At 45.3% G+C, this 25,562-nt stretch overlaps 1 protein-coding gene across 2 annotated transcripts in view; it reads right to left on the minus strand.

Moving 5' to 3' along the window:
• ZFP91 (ZFP91 zinc finger protein, atypical E3 ubiquitin ligase) overlaps positions 1–25,562 on the minus strand; it is a 42,879-nt gene that overhangs the window by 10,937 nt on the left and 6,380 nt on the right. The window contains exons 3-6 of one of the 2 annotated variants that reach the window (XM_090032085.1): positions 1,757–1,972; positions 1,443–1,479; positions 764–853; positions 98–220 (exon numbers count right to left, since the gene is read on the minus strand). In XM_090032085.1, the coding sequence (XP_089888211.1) occupies positions 98–220; positions 764–853; positions 1,443–1,479; positions 1,757–1,972 (466 nt within the window). The remainder of the gene's footprint in view (positions 1–97; positions 221–763; positions 854–1,442; positions 1,480–1,756; positions 1,973–25,562) is intronic. The other variant, XM_090032086.1, reaches the window with a different exon arrangement.

Here is a 25,562-nt window from a genome sequence, read left to right on the forward strand (position 1 = left end):
ACAGCCACTGGAATATCTACTTGGTAAGATGCTGACCAGTTAAGATGCCCACATACTCTAAACCTCTAGGAACATCTGTTTGTAGAATATTACTCACTTCCTGGGTGGCTCCTCATCTTCCCGAAACTCACTTTCTTCTTTCACCTCCACCTTAATCTCTTTCTGTTTCTCTTTTTCCTCCTTCCCCTTCCCGGATTTTTTCCTTTGTTTTGGGCCTTCCCTGCAAAAATACAAACATGACACACTAGCACTGATCAGGAACTCTCCATCTATCATAGCACCTTCTGCAGCTAATACTGTGAAACTACTGCTATCCCTCTCAAACCATCCAAGCAATTCCTGAAAACAGTAAGTGGCACTTGTAACCACCAGGGTAACCCACTTGCAACTGTTATACTTTTAACCAAAAGAATTAGAGTAAGGAATTTAATAAACAACTCTGGGCTCTTTCAATCTACTATTACGACATCCACCTCCTACTGAAAACAGGGATACCCTAAGCAGTGAATCAAGGCAGGACTGCCTAGTCAGTAGTGGGACTCATAGCTAATTGCTCTAAGCAAGGGAGACAATGACATGGCATACTTGGCCTCACAAATATCACACTTCAGAATAATTCTCTAAGATCTGCTATAGCCCAAACAGAAAGTTATGCATTTGATGCAGAAATTATAGACCTAGACTTTTTAGCTTGTTGTAAAGAAAGTCAGACTGGCTAGTTCAATCTTCTGGTCATAAACCTTATGTATATAATCAAGCATACTTTTCTAAGTGAGGCTTGTAGGTTTCATCTCTTGGATCATCTTTGAAGGGAACCTCTTCTTCACTGATGAGCATCTCCTCCTCTTCATCACTACAGATAGAAAGATATATTAGAAGAGATGACAGCAATTGTTTATAGGAGGCTACAAAGAAATTCAAAATGGCTCTTAATCCCAGGGATAGGAGAGGACACAGAATATCCTTCTTTCACAACAGTATAGCAAAACCCAACAGATCAAGGCAAGTGGGAGAGCTAAAATGCCGCTTCAATGCAAGGGAGGAAAGAGCAGAGCAACTATGAAACTTTTTGTGAACAGCCTGAGAGCAAAAATATCCTTGTTACTTTTTCATGCTTTTACTAAGGCTTCAATGATCTAAGGCAACAATGATCATTGTCTTCAAGCCACCAAATTAGAGGATTTACTAGAGAAAGAGCCAGGTTGTCTCGACAAAACAATACAGCCTTCAGTAATTTTGTTTCCTCACAATCAAATATCCTGGCATCTGCAGGCAACATTTGCAATCCAGGGTACAAAGGAAAGGCCAAGATTAAAAATGTCTCATCTATGACAAGTTTGGGATCTTTTAGACTGAAGCAATAAGCAAGCCCCTTCTTATATCCCTCAACAAGGAGGAAAAACACTGAACAAACGCCACACCTCCAGAGTAGTGTTTCCTACCTGATTCCAGTTGGAGACTGATGTTCTTCTGTGACCTCTGAAAAGAAATGCCACCATTACATTTTTACATTTATTGAGAAGGGACACATATCAGACTTCAATGTGCACATCTGTCTCTAGATAGTTCTACCAAGATTCTGAAATAAGGAATGATGGTGTGTTTGGGGTAGACCGACAACATGCCTATACCAATTTGATCAAGCTCACTGTTTATGGTTCGGTGCTAGTTTCTCCCTAGCCTAAACGAATAGCCTTCAAAACAGGCTGCTAAAATTTGAATTCCAAAGCTTTCGACTCCAATTATTTCTACTTACCATATTCAAGTTGGTCTGTGTTTGGTTCAGACTTGCAGATGAGCTGCAGGGATCCAGTCTTGGATCTGGAGCTGCGTGAATTTTCTGTGTCACGCTGGCGAGCAGCAGCAGTGGCCCGACTGCTACGCCAGCCCCGGCTGGGCCGGGCTGTGCTGACAGGAGAGTCATTGTTGGTGGTGGTGGAAACCTCCTCCTCTTCCTTCTCTTCTTTGGGATCTGTGATAAAGAACAATTCCTTGGTTAATAAAAACACATTTCTGCACTTTGAATAAGCAATAACCTGACAGGGTAGTATGGCAATCAGATGCAGCCCCTTTGTGTGTGCTACTGAATTTATTTAAATATGACACACCTTTCCCCAAAAAAATCAACTGTTGAAATTGGGCTGAATTTCTTTAACAAGGAAATGCAGGGAGCAAAGGGCCTAGTCCTGTAGGAACTGAATTACTCAGCTCCTCTCCAAGCTGAATAAGCAGCCAGCAGCACCTGCTAAAACGGCTGAGGCCCCAATCTTGTTAGAGAACTTGCTGGCCCTTCTTCTCCAGCTGGATGGACTTTGAACCAACTCTGCCAGAGCTACTAGTTAGGACTGGGCTCTCAGTTGACCTGGCAGCCCACCCAGCTCAGCTGAAGCAGCAGCACTGGGCAGTTCGGCTCATCCAGCAGGATCTGCCACGTCCTGCAGCTAGAGGGTAAGAGAGCAGCCATAAGTTTTTGTTCCTCTATACCCCTACTATAGCTGTCCATGTTTCTCTGGAAAAAAAAAATATTGTATGTACTGGTATTCTTAAGGAACGATTTTTTTCTCCTTGGCTTCATTTTTCAAAAATGAGGCTTATGTCTAATTTGGGGTATGCAGTATCTGAGAAAGTATGGTATAAAGGGGGACTTTAACAGGTATGGGTTTAGAATTTATCACAAAACAATAAAACAGATTACATGTCACACCCTTCACTTCACAAACAAGGTCTCTTGGAACATAAATAAGGCTTTAGTTCAAAGTCCTATGACACTTTTATATCCATTAGGTTTCTCTGCATATTACTGCATTCCTTTAACTCAAACTCAAATACATTTAAAAGCAGCTTATTAATCTTGTAGCATCACTAAGGAGGATAGATTGAAGGATAAATGTACCTAGCAGGACTGAAGCATAAGGAGCTCAGTATTGAAAGCCCAACAAGAAACTGCCCTGACATGACAGAATCACAAAAAGAATGGCAAAAAACCAATATGGCTGTACAAGGAACTTCTAAAGTGTCTCAAATACAAAAGGAAAGCATACAAGCGATGGAAGAATGCATAGGTCACCAAGGACATGTACAATGAAACAGCAAGAACCCGCAAGGACAAAAATTAGCAAGGCAAAGATAAAGAATGAGTTGCACCTAGCAACAGAGGTTAAGGACAACAAGAAGAGGTTCTATTAAGTGCTCTGGCCAAAAAAGAAGGACCAAGACAGCTGTGGGACCTTTGTTAAAGTGAGGAGAAACTCCTAACCAAAGAAGCAAAGAAGATGAAGTTACACATTAGCTACTTTGCCTCAGTCTTCACAAAAAAATTACGCTGCACCCAGACACTTAATAAGGATTACCTGAATAAGGAAGGGGACAAGCTAAGGGAGGAAGTAACAAAGGAGAGACAGTCAGAGAGCTTTTGTTGGGCGTGAATTAATTCAAGCCAGCAGGGCCAAATTCGCTTCATGCCAGGGTACTGAAGGATGGCAGATGAGATCTTGGAGCCCTTGGCAATGACCTTCATGAAATTGTGGGAGATGGGAGAGGTACCAGAGGACAAGGAAAGGGCCAATACAGTGCGTCTCTCTAAAAAATGCAAGAAGGACCCAGGAAACTACAGATCAATTAGCTTCACCTCAATATTTGGGAAGTTATTTGCAAGCATATGGAGGAAGAAAGGTTAATAACGAGTAGCTAGTATGGATTTAGGAAAAAACAAATCATGTCAAATAAACTTGATCTCCTCCTTTGACAAAGCAACTACTCAGGTGGATGAAGAGAATTCTGTGAATATAGCATATCTGTACACCAGCAAGGCTCTTGCTTGACAAGGTCCTGTATAACCTTTTCATAAACTGGAGAAATGTGGGCTAGATAAAACTACTACAAGGTGGATAGATGACTGGCTCCATGGCCACAAGCAATGTGTAATTCTTAACAGGTCCATGTCAGATTGGTCTGAGGTTTCGCAAGGAGTCCCACAGGGATTTGTCTTGGGCCCAGCGCTGTTCAGTGTGTTTATTAATGATTTGCATGCTGGCATAGAAAGGTTTTTGAGCAAGTCTGTAGACAACACAAAACTGGGAAACACTGAGAACACACTGGAAGACAAGAGCATAATTCAAAAGGATTTTGACAGCCTGGAAAGTTAGGCTAGAGTTAACAGGATAAAGTTCAGCGCGGACAAATGCAAGGTGCTATACGTTGGCAGGAATAATCAAAAACACACGTATAAAATGGGCGACACCTGGCTGGATAGCGGTATTACAGAAAAGGACCTGGGAATCTTCTTAGACACCAGACTCAATACATCTCTGCAGTGGGATGCAGCTGCACAAAAGGTGAATGAGGTTTTGGGACGCATCAATAGAAGCATTAGATGCAAGACACAGGAGGTGATATTGCCTCTCCATCTGGCACTGATTAGGCCTCATGTGGTGTACTGTGTACAGTTCTGGGTTCCACATTTTAAAAAGGATGTGGAGAAGTTACAGAGGGTCCAGAGTGGGGAAACAAAGAAAATCGAGGTCTTGGAAGGCAAGTCATATTAGCAAATGCAGGAGGAGGTAGGAATGTTCAGCTTGTGGAATAGGTGCTTAAGGCAGTACGATAGCAGGCTTCAAAAACCTGAAGCGCTGCCATAAAGAAGAGGGAAAGCACTTTTTCTCTAGAGGTGCCATCGGTCCCATATCATACCGGCACCAATAAAAGGAAAGAAGACATTAATAGGCAATTGGCTATTTTAGGCTGAATGGGCCAATAATGTCACTGATAAATGCCCCATGCATGTTCACAGCTGCGGCGCAGCACACAGGCAGCCAGGACCACAGCCCAGCAGCACAGAGAGCAGTATCTGGCTGGTAAGTCTGTTGGGGACAGGGCGTGGGGGAGGGGGACAGAGCGAGGCCCCTGCGATGAGGGAAGGAGTGGGGCTGGTGCTCGGGCAGGTGCTGCACAGTTGGGGTGGGGTGGGGTGGGACGGGACACAGGACATAGCTTCAAGCAGTTGTCTGGCGGGCATGAGGGGGGGTTTCATTGTCACATGCACCCCAGAAGAGCATGTGCCCCCTGGATCTGCTTGCAGGGCGAGGGCGGGCTGCTGCTGTGGGCTGTGGCAGGGGGTGGTGCTGGGCTTTTCCTGGTAGTGGGCCAAAGCTGGGGGTGTGCTTGGGGCAGGCAGCAGTGCTGGGAGGGTGGCTATGGGGGGGGGAGGAGAGGGGAAGCTACAGCCTCTGCAAAATTCGTCATAGCTACCCTGTATAGCCCCCTTCCTAGTGCCACTGCCACCCGCCCCAAGCACAGCCTGGCCCACCCCCCTGCCAGGAAGAACCCAATGCCACTGCCAGCACCAGCCTGCAGCAGCAGCCCACCCTCGCCCTTCATGCAGATATGGGGGGAAACGCACCTCCCATGTTCTCCTGGGGTGTGTGCAGTGGTGGGAGCTCCCCCCCCCCCCCCCCCGAAACAAGCGATGGCCCTGTCCCACACTCCACCCCGGCTGTGTAGCACCTGCACCTGCCCCTGCCCCAGCCCCACTCCCTCCCTCAGCGCACGGGCCTTGACCTGCCCTCCCTTACGCCCCCTCCCTCCCCCCAACAGATTTATCAGCCAGACACTGCTTTCCAAGCTGCCAGGCTGCATATTGGCAATCAGATTGGTATCGGTTGATATGGCTCATTAAAATTGGTCATTGGTATCAAACCAAAAAAAAATCTCTAACGGTGCACCCATACTTTTCTCTCTTGCTGCAGAGAGGACGTGGAACAATGGCTTGAAGTTGCAGCAAAGTAAGTTTAAATTGGATACCTGGAAAAAAACTTTTTCCACTTTTAGAACTGTGATTAGAATAGTGAGGCAGTAGAAGATCCTGCCTAGGGAAGCTGTAGATTCTCCATCACTGGAGGTATTCAAGAAGAGGTTGGATAGCCATTGGTCAGGGATGATCTCAGTGTTTCTACACCTATGTTCTGCCATGAATATTTCCCATACTGCTGGGCTTGGCTGGTTGCCCCCACTGCCTCTTTCACTGCCTCTTTCAGTTATATATATATATATGTCTGGGTATTTTTAAGCCTTCCCAGAGGCACCTTGTTGGCTGTAGTAAAGACTAGGGACTTTGACTGGGGTGTGTAAATGATCCTGCTGGGACCAAAGCCAGACGCTCCTCACTTGGGGGTCTTGCCCCTCCATTCAGGGTCAGACTGAAGGCCATATGTGGGGTCAGGAAGGAATTTTAGCTCATGGTCACATTGGTATGTACTGTAGAGTTTTTTGGGGTTTTTTTGCCTTCCTCTATAAAAAGGGCAAGGAAGAGGGGGTGTTGTGGCCCTCTCCCTGGAACCTCTTGAGCCTATATTGACAACATTTTATAGGAGCAGGAGATTGGCTGCTGTGGTTTCCCTGCTTTACCTGTGGCACGTTAGGTTGATACATCTACGTTATGTCAGGGTTGATGGTTGTCTCATGAAGAGTTTAGATTACGGTTGTATGGCATGGCCTCAGGCAGGGAGTTGGACTAGACCTCTGGAGGTCCCTTCCTGCCCTATTTCTCCATGACTAATTAACGCTCACATGGACATAATGCAATTATTTCATTCAAACCTAAATTTTATTACTGTATTTTCTCCCATACAACAGACTCCCGGGGCAAGATACACACCTTGGTTTTGAAAAAGGGTGCATGTGGGAATATATAGCATAAAACACAGAAGCAACAAATTTCAGCAACTAAGTTGTTAGACTATGAACTGTGTAAGTTGGTCCATGTTAAGTCTAATGTGAAGAAATCTTAAATACTGAATTTGAGAAATTTTAGCTGAATTTTCCCTGTTTCAGCAAGCAAGACCACAGTTACCATTAACAGTCTGAAAGAGTCCTTTAACTCCTAACCCGTTTCCACTCCTCTAAAACATCAATATCTTGTTCCTCTTGGGTGCTGGGTCTCATCATTAATCCTCAGATATAAACATTTTTGAAGCATCAATAAAACTGACTTGAGCAGTTGTGTTAGCAGTTTTCCCTCAATGAAAAACAGAATATTCCATTTGTGCTCCAGTTTAAAAAGTTGATTTTCCACCTGCCAAAAAACTAGCCTTTAAAGCCATGTGGCTCTTGATATTTAGTTAGTCCTCATATGCAAAAGAAATTAATTTCAAGTTGCTAGCTCTGCTCAGTACTCCATCTGTTAAAGCTTATCAAATAAGCTAAGCACCAAACTAAGCTCCAAGAAGCCTGCATTCTAAATCAAGCATCCATTAATTCTTTTTTCCTTGTTCATTTAAGCTGTTTTCTAAGAAAGTTTGTCAAAGCAAGTATTTGGCCCTGATAAATACAGTTGTTTCCGGTAGAACAGAGTAAAATAACGTAAGTGTTTTGGCTCACAGAGGCAGTCCTAACATTATGGACAAAGCAGATATCCTGCCTCAACCTAATCAGAAGCCTCTTCTACAGTCTGCCTCTCTCTAAACTCAGGCTGGACTCCAGTAAAATATCAGCTCAAATACACAGGTGGGTATGAAATCCACTCAAGACTTCATTCTAAAGCCCTAATTCAGAATCCGAAAATAAGTAAGAACAAATATTGCCAACTTCTACATCACAGTTTCCACTTTCATCAAAAGGAGACTGGACAGTCACCTTGCTGGGGTCACTTGACCCCCAGTTGCCTTTTGCTACCTAGTGCAGGGGTGCTGGACCCGATGATCTACAAAGTCACTTCCAGCCCCTAACAATCTATGAAAAACATAAGTTTCCACTTTCACCAACATAACCATGCTCTTCTATGCTGCTTCAGCTTGGTTCAGTAATACACCAGATAACTCTTTACTGCAAAGCTAGCTGCTTTGTTAGGATCAGCTGAAATGTCTGTCTTCAGAGCCTTTAAGCAAGATTCATTTGAGATTAGCTTCTAGAAAGTAGCTGTTCAATATGGCTGTGCAAAATTTCTCCGGGTGTTTTGTTTTGAAGCTGTTTCAATGAGTTTCAACCTTGAAACAGCAAAATCAAAACGAAACAGAAGCCTTCAAAACAGCTCTGAAACGAAACAAGGGCACCTGAAATGTTTCAAAAGTTTCGAAACGTTTCGAGTTTGGAAGTCAGTCTCCCTTGGCTTCAGTGCCAGTGCCAGCTTACAGCAGCAGCTTCCTGTCATTTGGCGCAGATCTGGGGGCCGTCCCCCCAGGAGGATTCTGGCACAGCCCCCAGCCCTCCCGAGGGTGCAGGACCCCAGATCTGAGTGCTGGATGACAGCATGCTGTCACTGTTGGCTGGGGCCAATGGCAGCACCAATCTTTCTAGCACTCAGCACAGGCTGCACCCAGTGCCGGTCCCAGCTGCCAGCAGCAGCCTCCTGTCATCCAGCAGGGAGATTGGGGGCCTGCACCCTGGAAGCAGTCTGGCACAGCCCCCGGAGTCCTCCCAGGGGTGTGGGTAGGCCCCCAATCTGCCTGCTGTATGACAGGAGGTGGCTGCTGCCAGCAAGTGACAGGAGTTTTGCTTGTTAACAACTTGAGGTGCAGTTTCCCCAGAAACCTCTGCACCTATCTCCTTGAAACTTGGCAGGTTTCATGCCCTCAGAAGGGGCTACCATCCTCGCAAGTTGGCAGGTAATGACAAAGTTTTAGGCATTTAAATGATTCCCCATTATAGCCTGTGGGTGAAAAGTTGAAACAGTGTCGAAACAGCTCTGATGAAATTAAACAGAAAAATGCTTTTGAAACGAAAAGAAACTCAAAATGAAACACTGCCCTGTCAAAACAGCGAAACAGAATTCGAAGCGGAACGGTGCTGTTTCACACAGACCTACTTTTCAATAAGTATGTGACGCTTCTACTCTTTACCAGCTCCTAGAATGCAGCACTGAGTCTCCACTATTGTAGGACCTCCTCTATAACACGTTTCAACTTCTATTTTTAGTGACCCCAAATCTTAATAGTTCATAAAATAAAGCTTGGTTTCCTACTCGAAGCCTTCCTTGGCAGCAGTATTGAGAAACAAAATCCTTGGTAGTGATTAATGTCCACAAGTTCTGAATATCAACTACTGAACAGGCAAAACCAGGTAATTTCACTCTGCCGCTTGTCAAAGTTTGAATGGTTGCCTGTCTGAAGACACAGTGTATATATAGCCCCACAGTATTAAAGGAGACTGCCTCTTTGTCCTTAATGATTACAACTCCAGAAACAGTCTATCTTGATATCCAAGAGCACTTTAAAGAAAGAATTAGCATGTCCCTCACTGCTCTACTCTATTCTTGCCCAGTTTGCATGAACAACATTAGAGATAACCATTATTTTCCCCTTGGAGAGGCTGCAAATATATTACAATTCACATGGTGATACTTCCCTACCCTTAATATCGTGTCTTGTGAAAGACCATTCTGTCATCCCTATAAACATCTCCACAAACAAAGCTTAAGCTCTTCAACTGGTTGGATTCAGTTAACAGCACAAGGAAGCAGGACAACGTGGAATGAAGTACAGGAATTTTACTGCCAAGGAGGAGTCAGACTTTAATTCCAAAAAGAGGGTGTTTGAACCTCTTGAAAACAACACATTTAAAAAATTCGGGAAGTCTTTCATGTCAAAACCCCCGCAAAAGCCTTTAAGTGGAAAAGCCATACAGATTTATTAATATTCTCTTTCTTTTAGTTCCATCTCAGAGCTCAAAATGGCATGGCACGTGAAGCCATTTTGCTTCACATACCACAGCTGGCCTGGGCTCTGGGCAGGCCCCTGCTGCCAGCCATGGAGCCTGGGCTGCTCACAGAAGGCAGCAGGGAGGCTGCAATCAGCTGCATCAGGGTCCATGGAGCCCTGGTTGGGCTTGCTGCTGGTGGCAGGTGCATGCTTGCCTCAGGGTGAATGGCAGGGAAAAGGCTGTACTGCCACAACAAGCATCAGGCCCTTTGTGGCTTCCCCACTATAGGCCCCTGGCATACCAACATTTTACAAGTTGAGGTTGAGGGGTTTTTTGGGCACTTTGCCCAAAAATGTTGCCAACCCTTGCTCTAGCTACTCCAATTTCTGAAGACAGGACCCTTACATAGAAGCTATGTAGAAAAGAAGATGAAACAACAGAATGCACGCTGTTCATTTACCATATTTCCTTGAATACAGGATGAGATTTTTCCCTCCTGACCAGCCTGGGGGAAAAAGCCCTTCCCCTTATAGTTGCATACAAGGAAATCTCACTGATTACACTGTCTATTATTAAGCTGTTTCCAAAAACATCATGTGCTGAGCAATGGTGACCAGTTATAAAGTTGATTAAACAAAGCCATCACTAGGCAAGACATGGCACACATTGGGTAAACATACTGATGTGAACCTATCGCAAGAATAGATTAGCTTAGGCCAGAGGTGTCCAACCTTTTTGAATGTGGGGCTGGATCATGAACTTTTTATCACCCAGTGGGTCAGTGAGCCATATTCAAACATCCTCTGTCCTGGGCCAGAGAGATCCTGCCTGTGTAGCCCTGCACCTGCCTGTTACTGCAAGGTTCATGGTAGCTGCTGGTGGTGGGCAGGAGGGACCCATTCTGCATCCATCCACCTACTGCCCCAGAGACTGAAGGGGAGAAATAAATAGCTCCACATCCCCATCCCCATCCCCATCCCCTGAGCAGCACAGCCCCACGAAGTGGCGCTGCCCAAGGGGGGCCGGAGAGAGGTGGCCACTGCACCACAGTCCTTCACCTGCCCTCCCGCACGGCCCTGCATACTGTGGTGCCCAGCTGCCCGCACACGCAGCCCTGGTGACCTCAGCGCTGCAAGCCTGGAGCACAGGGTCCGGCAGACACCAGCTCCCACCACCTCGCCCCGCAAAGGTCACGCCAGGACTCTGCCTACCGAGGCGCCCCTGGGGCTGCCCTGGCGACTGCCTGCACCAGGCGCCACGCCTTGTTCCCGCCCCACCGATCCCAGTGGGTCCCCGGAGGCGGGAAAGACACTGGGGGCAAGGGGCCGAGTTGGAGAGAAGTAAAAGCAGGTGCTGTCCCAAGCTTGTCCTGTCAGGCGCAGCTGGGGCACCCCGCGTCGCACAGCCCTTGGGGTGGCGGTGGCAGGACCCGGCTCACATGATAAGCCCAGCCCCGCAGGGGTGAGCAGCTCCCCTCCCCTCCTCTACCCGCCTGTCCCGAGCGAGGGACCTCAGGCCTCAAGAAATGGCTTGGCGGGCCGCATGTTGGGACAAACCTGGCTTAGTTCATCTGAATAAGATGCCTGTTAAGTGCCGTTCCCCATACCACTGACTCTTTTTAAAGTCATAATGAGCCACCACATTGCATGCAGTTCACCCAGAATCCTTGTGTTGCCCCACCTCTCAGTCTGGTGCATATTTGTATGGTCCCATGCTCCTCCATCTTACAACCCATAGGAATGCAGGAGTGAGAATCTCCATGTTGCTATTATTTTGAATAGAAATGAAGTAAGAGTAACTATCGGAAATTTAAGCACATCCTTTCAGATACCAGGCTTTATAACTACCTTTTCTAGGTACATGCAGTTAAGCAGTCCTTCACATTGAAGTCCCCTCTCCCTCAAAGCTCAGATCAAAGAATTATTTAGTGTATTGGGTATGTGTGTAATGTTAGCAAAAGTTGTTCCACATCAGAACGAAAGGGCTAAAAACTAACGTATGTTATGTGGCCTCCCCACATATACCATTCTGAACTTCAACTGTCTCCAATGCGGCAAACAAATTTCATTTGCACAACTCCCATAGCATCCTATAATCCATGGAAATGCAGGAGTGAGAATCTCCATGCTGCTATTATCTTGAATAGAAATAAAGGAAAAGTAACTAGAGAACTTTGGTTAGCTGACATGCTACAGTTTCAAACTGCCAGAAATAGCTGCACACACTCCACAACCATTCTCTCCTTGAAGTAGAGGTACTTGAGTATATCAGAGAAAGGAAAAGTCCTGGAGAGATATCAGTTACCAGACAGTACAAAAATATAACACATCATAAACAGCTAAACTAGTTAAAGTCTTTTTTCTCCTTGCCTCCTGATGAACTAATGTAGCTTACTCTATTTTAAAGATTCAGGTCTCTTTGTAGGATCTGTGGCTTTAGCATGACTTCCTATTGCATGAAAAATATACCAAAGAAAAAAAATCTTCCAGCAGTTTAGCCAATGAAAATAGGCTGGAATAATGAATTGTGGAACAGGAAAGATAAAAAAAATGTTTTCTTATAAAGGACTGTTACAAGGGCCATTGGCATATTGGAACTGGCTGAAGACAGTGATTAAGCACTGTCACATTCACATTAGCCAAGTGAGTCTTGTTATCTTTTTCACACCCATAAAACAGATCTTCAAAAGTCAAACCAGGAATGGGGATGAAGAGGGAGGGAAAGAAAAAGGCAAGCTGTAAGCTATTCCTCCTTCTAAGCATGCAATGGTGGCCTGTCAGCAGCAGTTTGGAGATGCTCTGAGCCACTACTGTAAAAATTATAGAAGCAATAATTTAGTTTTCCACACCTACTTTTTTCAACTGTGCTTAATTTTTATTTTCACTGCAACTTTCACTGACAGAGAAAACTATACTAGTGAGTTGTTCAACATCTTCTTCATCAATATTGGATGCCCAATTTTTTATTTACAATTTACATTTTGGACTGAAACATTTTATACATAATTTCAGTAATACATTTCTTTAAAAAAGTGCTATTTATCTATTTGTTTCTCAGCTCCCTGTGTACACTGAAAATAATTAAACCTGCTCTGGCAAGGTGAGTAGTATTTGCTAACCTAACGCTGAAACTGATTATGAACACTTGGGTCCAGCTTAAGCCTGCAAACTAGACATTTTGCTTAATTAAGCATATGTGAAGACACAAATCAGTTGTGCTTCATAGAGTTCTAACCAAACAGTCCCTGCTCTGGTAATCCAGATCTATGGTGAGACTCTGGAGAACGCTAAGTATTTCCTGCATCTCAAAAGCTCTCTCTCGCAGAAGGCTGACATCGATGTAGAAATCCAATATCACCTCAAATGTGCAAGTGAAGCCTTTCGATACCTGAAGACCTGGGTGTCTGACAATCACAACATCAGATCCAAAACCAAGCTCATGGTTTATTAAGCTGTCATGATCCCCACCTTGCTGTACAGAGCTGAGTCATGGATAACATACAGGAGACATCTAAAGTTGTTGGAGAGATACCTGCCTGCAGAAGATCTTCTGAGGCCAGTGGGAAGATAGACGCATCAACGTTAGCGTCCTCCTGCAAGCAAATACTATGAGTACTGAGGTGATGTTTATCCAACATCAACTTAATTGGGCCGGCCATGGTATCCAGATGTCTGACTCCAGACTCCCAAAGCAAGTTTTATTTTCCCTGATTAGCCAAGGTACCCGCTCAAGAGGACGGCAGAGAAAGCACTTCAGGGTTGTCCTCAAGGCCAACTTAAAAAAACGCAACATTGAAGTAAACTCATGGGAGGCTATCGCCCAGGACTGCCCCAAATGGAGAAAGTGTCTGCTGCTGGGATCTCAGTACTTTGAAGCCTCACAACAAAAACAGGAAATGGAAAATAGGGAGCGGCAGAAAGTATGTTGTGGACCAAATCAAGTATCCAGTGCCACCCACCAAATGTGGAAACACACATTTGAACTGCAGTATAGTCTGTCAATTCTGGATAGGCCTCTGCAGACATTCGGATGCACAGATAAGGCAATCATGGAAGAAACATACTTGACTGCAAGTGATTGCCGAACAAGGAGATTTCTAATTCAACTATCTACGCTTAATTCATTAATAGAAGCTAGGCAACTGAGTGACTACTTAAATTTGACTGGCATAGAACTGTAACATTGCCTTAAATGTAATTTCATCTTTTCACTGAGCAGCATGAATCCAGATTTCCTCTGCCTCATAACCTTTTCATTCTAACATTCTAGATGCAAAGTCTGCTTTTGTGGAAAGTTAGAAAAGTAAGTTTGACTACTTGATTTATTCAAACTGACTTAGTCTCTGACTCAAATACCATATTTACCCAAATAAAAGATAACTTCACATTCTAGATGACTGCCCAATAATTAGATTCTACACATAGAAAATTATAAATTCCACGTATAGGATAAAATTAAAATCAGAGAGTTGTCCATGGAGGAGGTAGACAGGGAGCAAGTGCAAAACACCCTGACCCTCACACCTTGCTCCTCCACCACTTACACCTCCACCAGTCCCCTATCCTCTACTTATTCCCCAACCTGTACTACTGTTGTCTGACCTGTACCCCACTACTTGCCCCCTCTGCCTGCACCCCTGCTGCCTAGCCCCAAGCCCAATCCCCAATGCTGCCTAATCCTCCCCCCGACTTCTGCCCAATCAGCAAAGCTGTTCCATCCCCTGACCCATGCTACTGAATGGCAGCAGCTGGCTGAGGATCCGGCAGCAGCAGCACAGGTTAGGGAATGGGGGAAGGGAAAGTAGCGCACTACTGCCCCATTCCTTGACCCTTGATGTCAACTGGGCAGCAGCATGGGTCAGGGGATGCAGTAGCAGTGTGAAAAGGGTAGTGGGGCAACAGGTGGACTGCTCCCCCATCCTGCACTGACACTGCTGCAGCATCTCCTGAGCCATGTTGCTGCCCTTTCAACAGCACAGGTCAGGGGATGAGGCAGAAGCGCATTGCTGTCCCATGCCTCATCCCCCATGCAGGCTGCCACCTATCCTGGACTATACCCCTGGGCCCTGACCTGCACTCACCAAACTGTTGCCGTCTCCAAGCAGCAGCAGTAACCCTGGGAGCTCCAGCTCTGGCCCCAGGGTAAGATTGGGGTCAGGTCAGAGCCAGAATGCTGGTACTCCAATCCAAAACAATGCTTCTTTTCCCCCCAGTTGACAGAGGGGGAAAAAAACCTCATCTTGGATAAGGTAGTTTGATGAAAAATACTTAATCTTCAATGAAGTGTTGTGTTTGGTAGTTTAAATTTAAATTTTCAAACTTGGCATGGCAAATTCTTTGAATGGGAATGAATCCCAAGTTTAAAAGACAAAACTAAAGCATTTGATTTACTGAAAGCACAATATGAATTATTTACTTGAACTACATTGCCTCTGAAGCTATTAAAGAAAAATGGAACTCCACAGCACAACTATGTAGTAGAATAGCTAAAGGAAGAGAAACACCCACAATAATTTACAGCGGTCTCCTTTCAGATGGTCACAATCTGTAACTGGACTTGCTTATGTAGACTGAACTCATTTGTGTATAGTTACCATAGCTACATACTGACCACAGAATTAGGCAGTCTTCTTTTCTTACCTTTATGCACCTTGAAAGGTCGAACTATATAAGCATGGGATCATTACATTAACAGAATGCACAAACAGATCTTACGATGACAGGCTGAGAGCCATGGGACTCTTTAGCCTGGAAAAGCGTAGGCTCAGGGGTGACCTGATGGCCACCTATAAGTTTATCAGGGGTGACCACCAGAATCTGGGAGAACGTTTGTTCACCAGAGCGCCCCAAGGGATGATGAGGTCGAACGGTCACAAACTCCTGCAAGACCGTTTCAGGCTGGACATAAGGAAGAACTTCTTTACTGTCCAAACCCCCAAGGTCTGGAACAGTCTGCCAGCGGAGGTGGTTCAAGCACCTACATTGAACACCTTCAAGAGTAAATTGGATGCTTATCTTGCTGGGATCCTATGACCCCAGCTGACTTCCTGCCCTTTGGGCAGGGGGCTGGACTCAGTGATCTCCCGAGGTCCCTTCCAGCCCTAATGTCTATGAAATCTATGAAAGAACACATATAGCCCATTGGTATTCAACTTCTAAACACACAGCTTTGTTAAATCTAATCTCCAGACCAAGAAAAAAAAAGTTATCTTTGACATCTTATAAATTAAGGATTGATGGCAAAGCATATTTTATGAAACAGTAACCAAACCCTTTGCTACATACAAATGTAGGGGTCCATCATTAATTGCAATGGCAGCTCCTTCACATATTTTTCCCCACTACAAACACTTAGACATGAATGAATTTCACGACTACTTTGTTAGCCCCCACAAATTTCTCTTTTTTGTAAAAGAATTATAACAAAACTCCCAAAATAATCTTCTCTCAAATTCCACTTGTTTGAAAACATTTGATAAAAATGTGCTAAATCACTCTAGAGCAAGAAAAAGGTAAAACTTAACTGAAAAATATGGCAATGAATAAAGTCAGAGGAATGGCAGGTTGGAGTCAGAGGAATGAATCTGTCAGCAGATGCATGACAAACAGGACCAAGGAGGTGATACTTCCCCTCTATCGGGTGCTGGTCAGACCGCAGTTGCAATACTGCGTGCAGTTTTGGGCGCCACACTTCAAGAGGGCTATGGATAACCTGGAGAGGGTCCAGAGAAAGGCCACTCATATGGGTAAGGGCTTGCAGGCCAAGCCCTACGAGGCAAGACTAGGGCACCTGGACCTCTTCAGCCTCCGCTAGAGAAGGTTGAGAGGCGACCTTGTGGCTGCCTATAAATTAATCATGGGGGCGCAGAAGGGAATTGGTGAGGCCCTACTCAACAAGGCGCCCCTGGAAGTCACAAGAAATAATGGCCATAAGCTAGCAGAGAGCAGATTTAGACTGGACATCACAAGGAACTTCTTCACAGTTAGGGTGGCTAAAATCTTGAATGGGCTCCCAAGGGAGGTGGTGCTCTCTCCTACCCTGGCGGTCTTCAAAGGGAGACTGGATGGGCATCTGGCTGGGGTCATCTGAACCTAGCACTCTTTCCTGCCTATGCAGGGGGTCGGACTCGATGATCTATAGAGGTCCCTTCCAACCCTAACATCTATGAATACTTTGCAGGTCATAGAGTGGCGACTGCCAGCAAGGCTGCTGCCCCTTTCGAATTATGAGTCAACTTCCACTTCGGCGATGGATGGTTTAAAAACAAAAACTCAAAACAAACAAAACAAACCACCAACAGGATCTGAGAAATTATCATGAATGGTGCGAGAGAAAAATTTCCATTATAATTTTCTTTAGAACTGCTTGGTTCTAACACCATTCATGAGAATATACAATCCTTTGTGAAACTGTAGGAGTTATAACAAAAAGTTTGATTTTCACGATATAAATTAGATTTATAAAAATCCACCCTAATAAGAACTTCAGCACACTAAAAAATGTGCAATTACTAAAACTGAATGTGCACTTGTACAAGATAATCTCAAAGCAAAATAATTCTGTAGAACTACACATGGATAGTATTTAAAGCCACATGACTAAACACATAAGTCAGGGAACAGAATAGGTATGACTGACTTTACAGCTATGTTAAGACTCACATACTAAGCCCCACCCCCTGGGATGTGCAGAGTGGCAGTAGCCACCCCATCCCGACACTTCAGGCTCTGTTATGCTGCAGCAGCCAAGGCTTAGGTGCTTCTGCAGCAGGCAGGGGGGCTGTGGATCTGGGTCCCTGGCCCCGTAGCCCTGGCAGCTGCGGGAGGGCAGGGGATTGTGAGTGGAGATGAGGGGCACCAGCAGGGCTGGGGGGCCTGTGGGAGGGGGTGGTGTGAGGGGCCTGAACCTGCATTCTGTGAGCTAAGGGGGCTGGGGAAGCTCTGATTTTGCATGATAAAAAACCCAAATCAAATGCCAAAATTAACAGGTATGTATAATTTATTATAGTGATCAAGGCACTAGTAGGCTTCCAAACTTCTTTAAAATTATAAATATATCAATAAAACTTTGTGTTCATACATGCACACACAAAATGCAAATTCTGATAAAACCCCCAAAATCTGTGATTAAAATGAAACGCCACTATCTCTCTCTCTCTCTCTCTCTCTCTCACACACACACGAGTGGCATTTCATTTTAATCATGGATTTTGGGGTTTTTTAAATCAGAGAATTAAAAAAAAATTACATCAGAGAAAACTAGGATTCCTGGTGATAATACTTAGTAAGGCCACAAGCCTCTCAACAAGGAAGCTCACCCAGGTGTAGGGAATTAAGAGCAGGTGGCCCACCTGGGCCAGGAGGGGAAACAAGATTGCAGCTGGTGCTTCTTAGGTGGCTGCACTGCCAGCACAGCACTAAATGTTGCTGCTGGGGCCAGCTGAGGTCAAGCATCCTGGGGGAGGAGCCACGAGGAGGGTTCTTCTTCTGTTCATTTGACATTTATGTAATTTGCATGAAAGCTGTGCGTGCTTCCTTAAAGACAGCTCTGAGGGTGCAGACAGAAGAAGTGACACTTTTTGTCCAATCTGGCCACAAAAAGCAGTCTATTGCTGTGACCAAACACAAGTGTGTGGCTGCAGACCAGTTAAAAATGGCCGATCAGGTGAAAATCAGAACCTTCATTGCACAAGGGTTCGTATGAAGACATTTCAAAACAGAGCCTTCTATAACTCATGTCTGCACTGCCACCCAGCCTGTCACTGTTTCACAATGGAAAGAGGAAATGAGAGCAAAGGGAGGTTCAGTCTGGGGCTTTTTTAAGTCCCCGCTGAAGGGTGAGGTGGGTGTACTGGAGCCCGCCACCTAAAAAAATAGTGTTTTCCCATTTTGAAAACAGAGGGCTGAAGGAGTAGGGGCTCTTACTAGGGGAAACCAGCTGCAGGCTGCAACCAGCAGCTAGATTCCCCTCCCCCCGGAACCAACAGAGAACTTCTGTTTGGCCTGGGGGGGTAGCACTGCAACTCCGAACGCTTCCCCCAAAAATCTCATTTACAGCTGGGTGAGGTACTTCTGTCTGGACCCTAAGAGATAAGAGGCATCTGAGAAACTGTGAAGCCATGGGAAACCCGAGGAGCCAGAGACATGTACAGCAAGCAGGAAATTGCTCAGAAAGCTAAGTAGCATTTTATCTGTTGAACTTTATTTAGATTTGCATTTCTTACAGTTAGAGGGTGGAGCTATAGCCTAGCTCGGCTGCAGCTGAGGTGGGGACTCTGAATAATGGGTCCTTAGCTGAAGTGGGTCCTAAGCTGAATAGTGGATCCTAGTGACAGTAAAAGTGGTCGACTTAGGGTGCTCACCCAAACATGCCTAGCTCTGCTGTGCCCAAAAGCCATCCATGGCCACAAACATAGTACAATGTAAGTACAGAAAGTGGTAGACTGTTTAACTGTACTTATAAATGTAGTAACGTACTGATTTGAGCCTTTGAATATTCAATAGCAACACTATAATGACAAACTTCTTTTGAATATCCTGGCACTCCTCTCCTAAAAAAACATGCAAAAATAAAAGAATCTTCATCTTCCAGGATTTCAGAGGTTTCCCGTTTATCAAAACTGAAGTTGTATCACTACAGCACTACTGTTACAATGTGGAACTATTAGACTGGACATTGTGAGACTATTCTATCCTGTCCATCTTAGCAGGGAATTCTTTTTCCTGCATGCCATGTATGTCTTTTTGTCTCAGACCAACATGGTTACCAGGTATACCCCTGAAACATGGAAGATGCTGAATTTTAGCTGATTTTGGATTTTAAACTTCACTGCAGAACAAGGAAGTTTTTTTTTACCTCCCTGCCTGCCATCTGACACTTCCAGGGAAGTAATTCTACCTGATCAGCACATCAAATTGCTACTCAACACAGCTCACAAAGACACTCTCATGGACCCAGAGGGACAGCCTTCCATTTTCAGCTCCCTCTGTGCAAAAATGAAGTTTATTTCCTACCTATGGGAACTTTTTACCATCTTGTACCATCTACACTTTTCCCAGAGCCTGACAAAGGGATTCTGATCCCAAAAGCTTTCAGAAAAGGACAATTTTCTTGCCATTTTACAGTTGGTCTAATAAAAGGTATCATTCTGGAACCAAGAGTTCTAGTTTTTTTGTATGTATGACCAAGGAAGTTGACAGCCACCATCAGACTATAAAGTCCTGCAGGTGCAAACTAGAGCCAACTTCTGAACAACTTATTTAGCCATAATAACCAGCACTCAAAAATGCAGCCCAGCAGATTACATGTATTCATTCTCAAGTTATAGGCGACACATTCTTGCTGAAGGGAGCTTAAAAATATCTATTGACCCAAAGTTGGAATGCGATTTTTGAAAACTAAAACTAAGTGAAGACAAATTTCTTACAGAACCAGACAAGGCAGTGATCTTCAATGGAGTCTGTTTCTTTGCCAACTTTCAAGCTATTAGTTTTGGCTTTTCACAAGAAACGTAATAAGTATTTTACCATTCTTATAATCAAGGACAGATGAACCATTCACTGGCGGAACTTTAAGAAAAACTGAAATTTAGGACAGAGATATAACTTGGGAAATTTCTGTCTGAACTGCAGAAAAATTTCAGAAACTTCTGAACAACTGGGAAGGATGGAACAACTAAGATAAGCTAACACTTAAACATTTAAAATAATTAAAAGAGACTGAGCACTTATAATTGTGAGCAAACACACAAAGCTTGCAAGAATACTTTCTTACTATTCATACATGTAGTGAACAGCAATAACTTCTCATTGCTAGAGATGCACCAATATATTGGTTGGGTAGCAGATCAGCACTGACAAGAGGGAAATGATGCTATCGGCTTTTTTCGGCCATTATAGCTGATAACGTTTACTAATAATTATGCATTCTGGCCACGGCCCTGGATACTTGAGTTCCTTCCCACAAGCCAGGGTGACCTTGAGTGCGGAGAACCCAATTCGGCCGGATGCAGGGGGCCAAGCCGTTCTTCATCCTCACCCCTATTCCCTCACTGGTGGGCTGGGCTGAGTTGGGCAGGCATAGTGTTCTGGGTGCTGATGCGGCATAGACTGGGCTGGGGCCAGCGCTGTAAAAGGTGGCAGGTGCTGCAGAGATGTAACTGGGGAGGCGAGGGGCACAAAGAGCTGTCCAGCCTGGCGTGGCTCAGCTTGCAGTGCCTGGGGGTCTGTACTCCAGGGGCAGCTGCTCTCCTCTGTGTGCAGCAGGGTCCTCCCCAACACCTCAGGTTAGCTGGCTCCTGCCCTTCCTGGGACCAGGGCCATTCAGCCTCCTCTGCAGGGCATGGGGGCTTGCCCTGCCTCTGGCAATGGCAGCACCAGGGGGCAGAGAAGCCTTTCCCCTGCTGGAGTCTAACTCTTGGGACATGGAGCCAGGCTGCAGGGGAAGAGCAGCCTTCCATTCCAGGAATGGTTCTGTGGCCTGCCCTGGGCAAAGGGAGGAGAGCAGGGAGCCTGTCCCAGAGACCACCCAGCCCTGGGCAACCAGGAAGGCTCACACCTTCCCCCTCAGTCCTGCTGGGCAGGCTTAGGCAGCTGTGCCCAGGCAGGGGTTCAAGGGTGTTGTGCAGAAGAGCAGGGGCTGAAGGGCTCAGCACAGCCAGCTGCAGGCACTACTAGGCCAGCCCTGCCTGCTGCAACTGGCATGGGCTGCTTTTGCATGTGTTCCAGGGGTGGTGGGGTGCTTTAATTAGAGCGGATCCAAGAGCCGCTCTAATCAAAGCACCACCACTCTAATCAAAGCACCACCATGTCTCCTGTATCAGCATCCCTGCACTTAAAAATGGTGGCAAGGGCACATAAACTAAAACTTGTTTGAGGAGCTTTAGTTCAAGTGCCCCTGCTGCCACTTTTAAGCACAGGACACTGATACAAGACACAGGAGGCGATTGCCACCCTCCAGAAGACTCAATTAATTGAGACTGCTCTGACACGCTGGAATTTGAGTGCATTGAACAGCCTCACTGCTCGTGTATAGGTGGCCTTGGCTGTATGTGTTATAAATGCAAAACAAGCAAAAAAGGTTTATTTATGCCAGCAGTTTAAAACGGCTTTCATTATTACTGAATATCAGTTATTGGATAGGCAATGACTGATACAATTGGTTAATAATTAGCTATTGACATTGGCCAAGAAAAATCTTCATTGGTGCACTTCTACCCATTTCTGCTAACTTAAATTATGACTCAGCAAGCACAAACTCTTAGCATTCATCAACAATTATACTCTTCATGGTAAAAGATGAGGACACATCCAGAGCCAGCCCCGACACTCTCCTTAGTGCCAAAAATGCTACATTTGCTATGCTGATGGGAACCTACCACAAAGATAGGTTAGTACAACCCATCTGAATAAAATAGTGTCTATTTTGCTCAGTCCTTCTCATCACTTTTTCCAAGGCATGGTGAACCACTAAATCAAATATATTTTGACTACCTCTTCACTCAGCTGAGCAGTGCCTTTCTTTCCCATTTCTAATGATTCCTGTTTCTTCACGAGCCTTAAAAGTCTGGTAAACATCACCAAACTTCTACGGAGCTTAGACTCTATCACCCCTTCTCTCAGCTTATTGTATATGATTAGTGTAGGGGGTGGAGACAGAGCAGGCAGCTATGCACCTCATCTGCATATACTTTTTTGAAGGAATTTGCAACAAAAACACCCAGTTCCAGTCATGAGTGGGGGTCTAATTAGTATGTGGATTGTTTGGGGGGTGGGTATGGAAATCTGGTGTACACACATGCAGACCAGTGCTGGGCTACAGGATCACCATGGCTTGAAATGCTGTCGACTGCTGGGGCCCAGCCCAATGAACTACCTAAGTCATGAGCCTCTTGGCTCTAGACTAACATCATGCATAAACTGTACTATGTGTAAATAGGTATAGAAGTGGTGGAGAGGCTTGTGTGCTCCAATGACTCTCACAGCTGTTGTCTGGAATCTTGTACTTCTGGTAGGGTCTCCCCTGGCAAACAGGTCTGAGGTGAGGTCCCAGACTAAGCATGGTCCAAACTCCTGAAGACCCCAATTGCAGAACAAGTGTACTTGAGGACCTGCTGGTTCTCTGTGGCTGTGAAGGCAGATGAGGGTTGCAGAGGGATGGAGGTCTCCAGTTGTCCTGGACATCCTTGCCACTGGGTTCAGTACTCCTCCTTGTCAAGTTTATGTGATTGTCATTTATGCATTGGCTTTCCTACGTTAAAAGATTTCACAAACAGGCCTATGACAGGGATGCTAACATCTCCCACAAACCAAGTCTTGCAGTGATGGACAAGTGGTGGTGGGGGCAGGAACAGTGATCTCTGGCAGTCTCTAGTCACAAATCTGCACATAGGCAGTGGTCGTGTGATGGTCATCTTGCACTCAAAGACAGAAGTACAATTCTGCAACTATGGTCATGATTGAGCAATCCCCTTTAGGATCCTCTCTGCTCACCTGGAATGGGAAAGGGGCTAGAAAAGATGTCCTAAACATAGGGCGTCTCAAACACCCCTGGTTGGATTGCCACATCTAGGGGGATCACTCTGAGGCTGAAACCAACAAAATAAAGTACTAAAGTTTGCCACACGGAATGTCCACACTCACGGACTCCCTGAACAGTGAGTGTCCTGAAAGAAGAATTGCCATAGTAGCTAGAGAACTTGCAAGATATGACATCAATAGTGCTGCCCTAAGTGAGACCTGCTGGGACATGAAGGCCAGCCGAAAGGAGAAGGTGGGGCTATACATTTTTTTGGAAAGGAAAGTCACTTGGAGAGGCACTTTCATGGGGTTGGTGATTTTGCCATCAAGAACAAGATTGTCAGTTAGCTTTGAGAACTCCCTGTGGGCATAAATGAATACCTTGTGACTCTCTGCTTCGGGCTCAGTAACAACCAGTATGTTACTGTCATCAGTGTGTACAACCCCGCACTTGATGATGAAGAAGTCAACAAGGAACAGTTTTACTGTGCTCTTGACACGGTTTTGACTGCCACTGCCAAGGAAGATGAGCTCATCCTCATGGGTGACTTCAATGCATGAGGTGGGTTGCACTCTGAACTCTGGAGTGACACCATTGGGAAAGAGGGGGATGTGGAAAGTCAATTCTAATGGTATCCTCCTCAGCAAACGTGCAGAGCATGACTTGCTCATCACAAATACCATTTTCAGACAGAGTGACAAATATAAGACCACTTGGAAACACCCACACTCCAATCACTGGCACCATCTTGACTATACTGTTATCAGAGCCTGTGATCGTACCAATGTCCGTATCAGAGTACCGAGAGGTGTGATGACTGTTGGACAGACTATTGTTTAGTCAGATCAATCATGGACATGCAGCTTGCTCCACACAACACCATAAAAATGAAAGGAATGCAGATTTAATATCAAAACACTCACAGACCAGGCTAGATGATGCAGGGCACTTCAGCAATGCCTTATTGAGAAACTCTCTGACCTTTCTGATGACATCAAGGGCATCCAGTAACACCGGGAAGAACTTAAGAACGTCATTCACCAGGCACATGCTGAATCCATTGGATGCTCCACTCACCATAACCAAGATTGGTTTGACGAGAACAATGAGGAAATCCTGGCACTTATCCATCAGAAAACTGTGTTCTTCAGTTGGCAAAACAAACCCTCCAACCAGCAAAAACAAGAGGCTTACCACCATCTCAAAGCTGTAGTTCAGAGGAGGTTATGGGACAGCTTCCTAACCAGTGGGGGCAAGAGAAGGCTATGGAGGATCCAGAGTTTCACTGATCAATATGACATAAAAAGCTTCTTTTAAGCAATAAAAGCCATCCACGAGCCATATTCCAATGACTCAACCCCCCTGCACTCCCAGGACAGCTCCACCCTTCTCATGGACAATTCATCCATCAAACAACGCTGGAAGGAGCGCTTTATGATTCTAGTCAATCATGAATCTGAGGTCTCAGCTGCCACCACTGAGTCCATCCTTCAACAACCAGTAACAGAATCTCTTGCTGATCCCCCATCCTTCAGAGGAGGTCCAACATCACTCAGACAAAGAATAAGGCACCAGGACCAGGTGGCATTCCTGCAGAGGTCTTCAAAGCTGGTGGAACAGCACTAGTACAAAACCTTCACCAACTTCTCATCAAAATATGGGTTAATGAGGAAGCTGCACCCAGCTTAAAAAATACCAACATTGTGACCATCTTCAAGAAAGGGGACAAGTCAGTGTGGGAACTACCAAGGCATTGCCCTCCTCTCCATTGCTGGAAAGACTTTTACTCACATCCATCTAAATTGTCTCCTCCCCCTTGCCAAAAATGTCCTCCCACAATCCCAGTGTGGCTTTACACCATCTCAAGATACCACCGACATGACTTTTTGTTGCACAACAGATCCAAAGTATAGTGAGAAACACAAGGAGTTGTTTATGGCATTCACTGACCTTCAACTCGATCAATTGTGAAGGCTTATGGAAGGTGCTGGCTAGGTTTGGTTGTCCACTGAAATTCAGTGTCCTTAGGGATGACTGTCACACTCCTTTGCAGTGGATCAGAGACAGACCCGTTTACCATTTGTAGTAGTGTCAAGCAGGGTCGCATCACTGCCCCAAAGCTTTTCTCTATCTTGCTGTGATTTTATTTCTCAGCCATGACCACTCCCCTCCTTGCATTGGGGTTGAGTATTGAACGGACAGTCAGCTTTTCAACTGGCAGTGGTTTCACAGCAAAATGAAAGTCACCAAGACTGCCATCATCAACCTTTAGCATGCGGATAACTATTATCCATCTGCACAGACTGATCTGCAGCCCACCCTTGACCTTTTTCAGGTGTGTCTCATACCCTGGGACTCTCCCTTAATATTGGGGAAGACCAAGGTGCTCCATCAGTCCAACCCAGCACAAGCTT

The sequence above is a fragment of the Crocodylus siamensis genome, chromosome 2 (genome assembly GCF_052110815.1).
Source record: "Crocodylus siamensis isolate JL-2025a chromosome 2, ASM5211081v1, whole genome shotgun sequence".
In the NCBI taxonomy this organism is placed as follows: domain Eukaryota; kingdom Metazoa; phylum Chordata; order Crocodylia; family Crocodylidae; genus Crocodylus; species Crocodylus siamensis.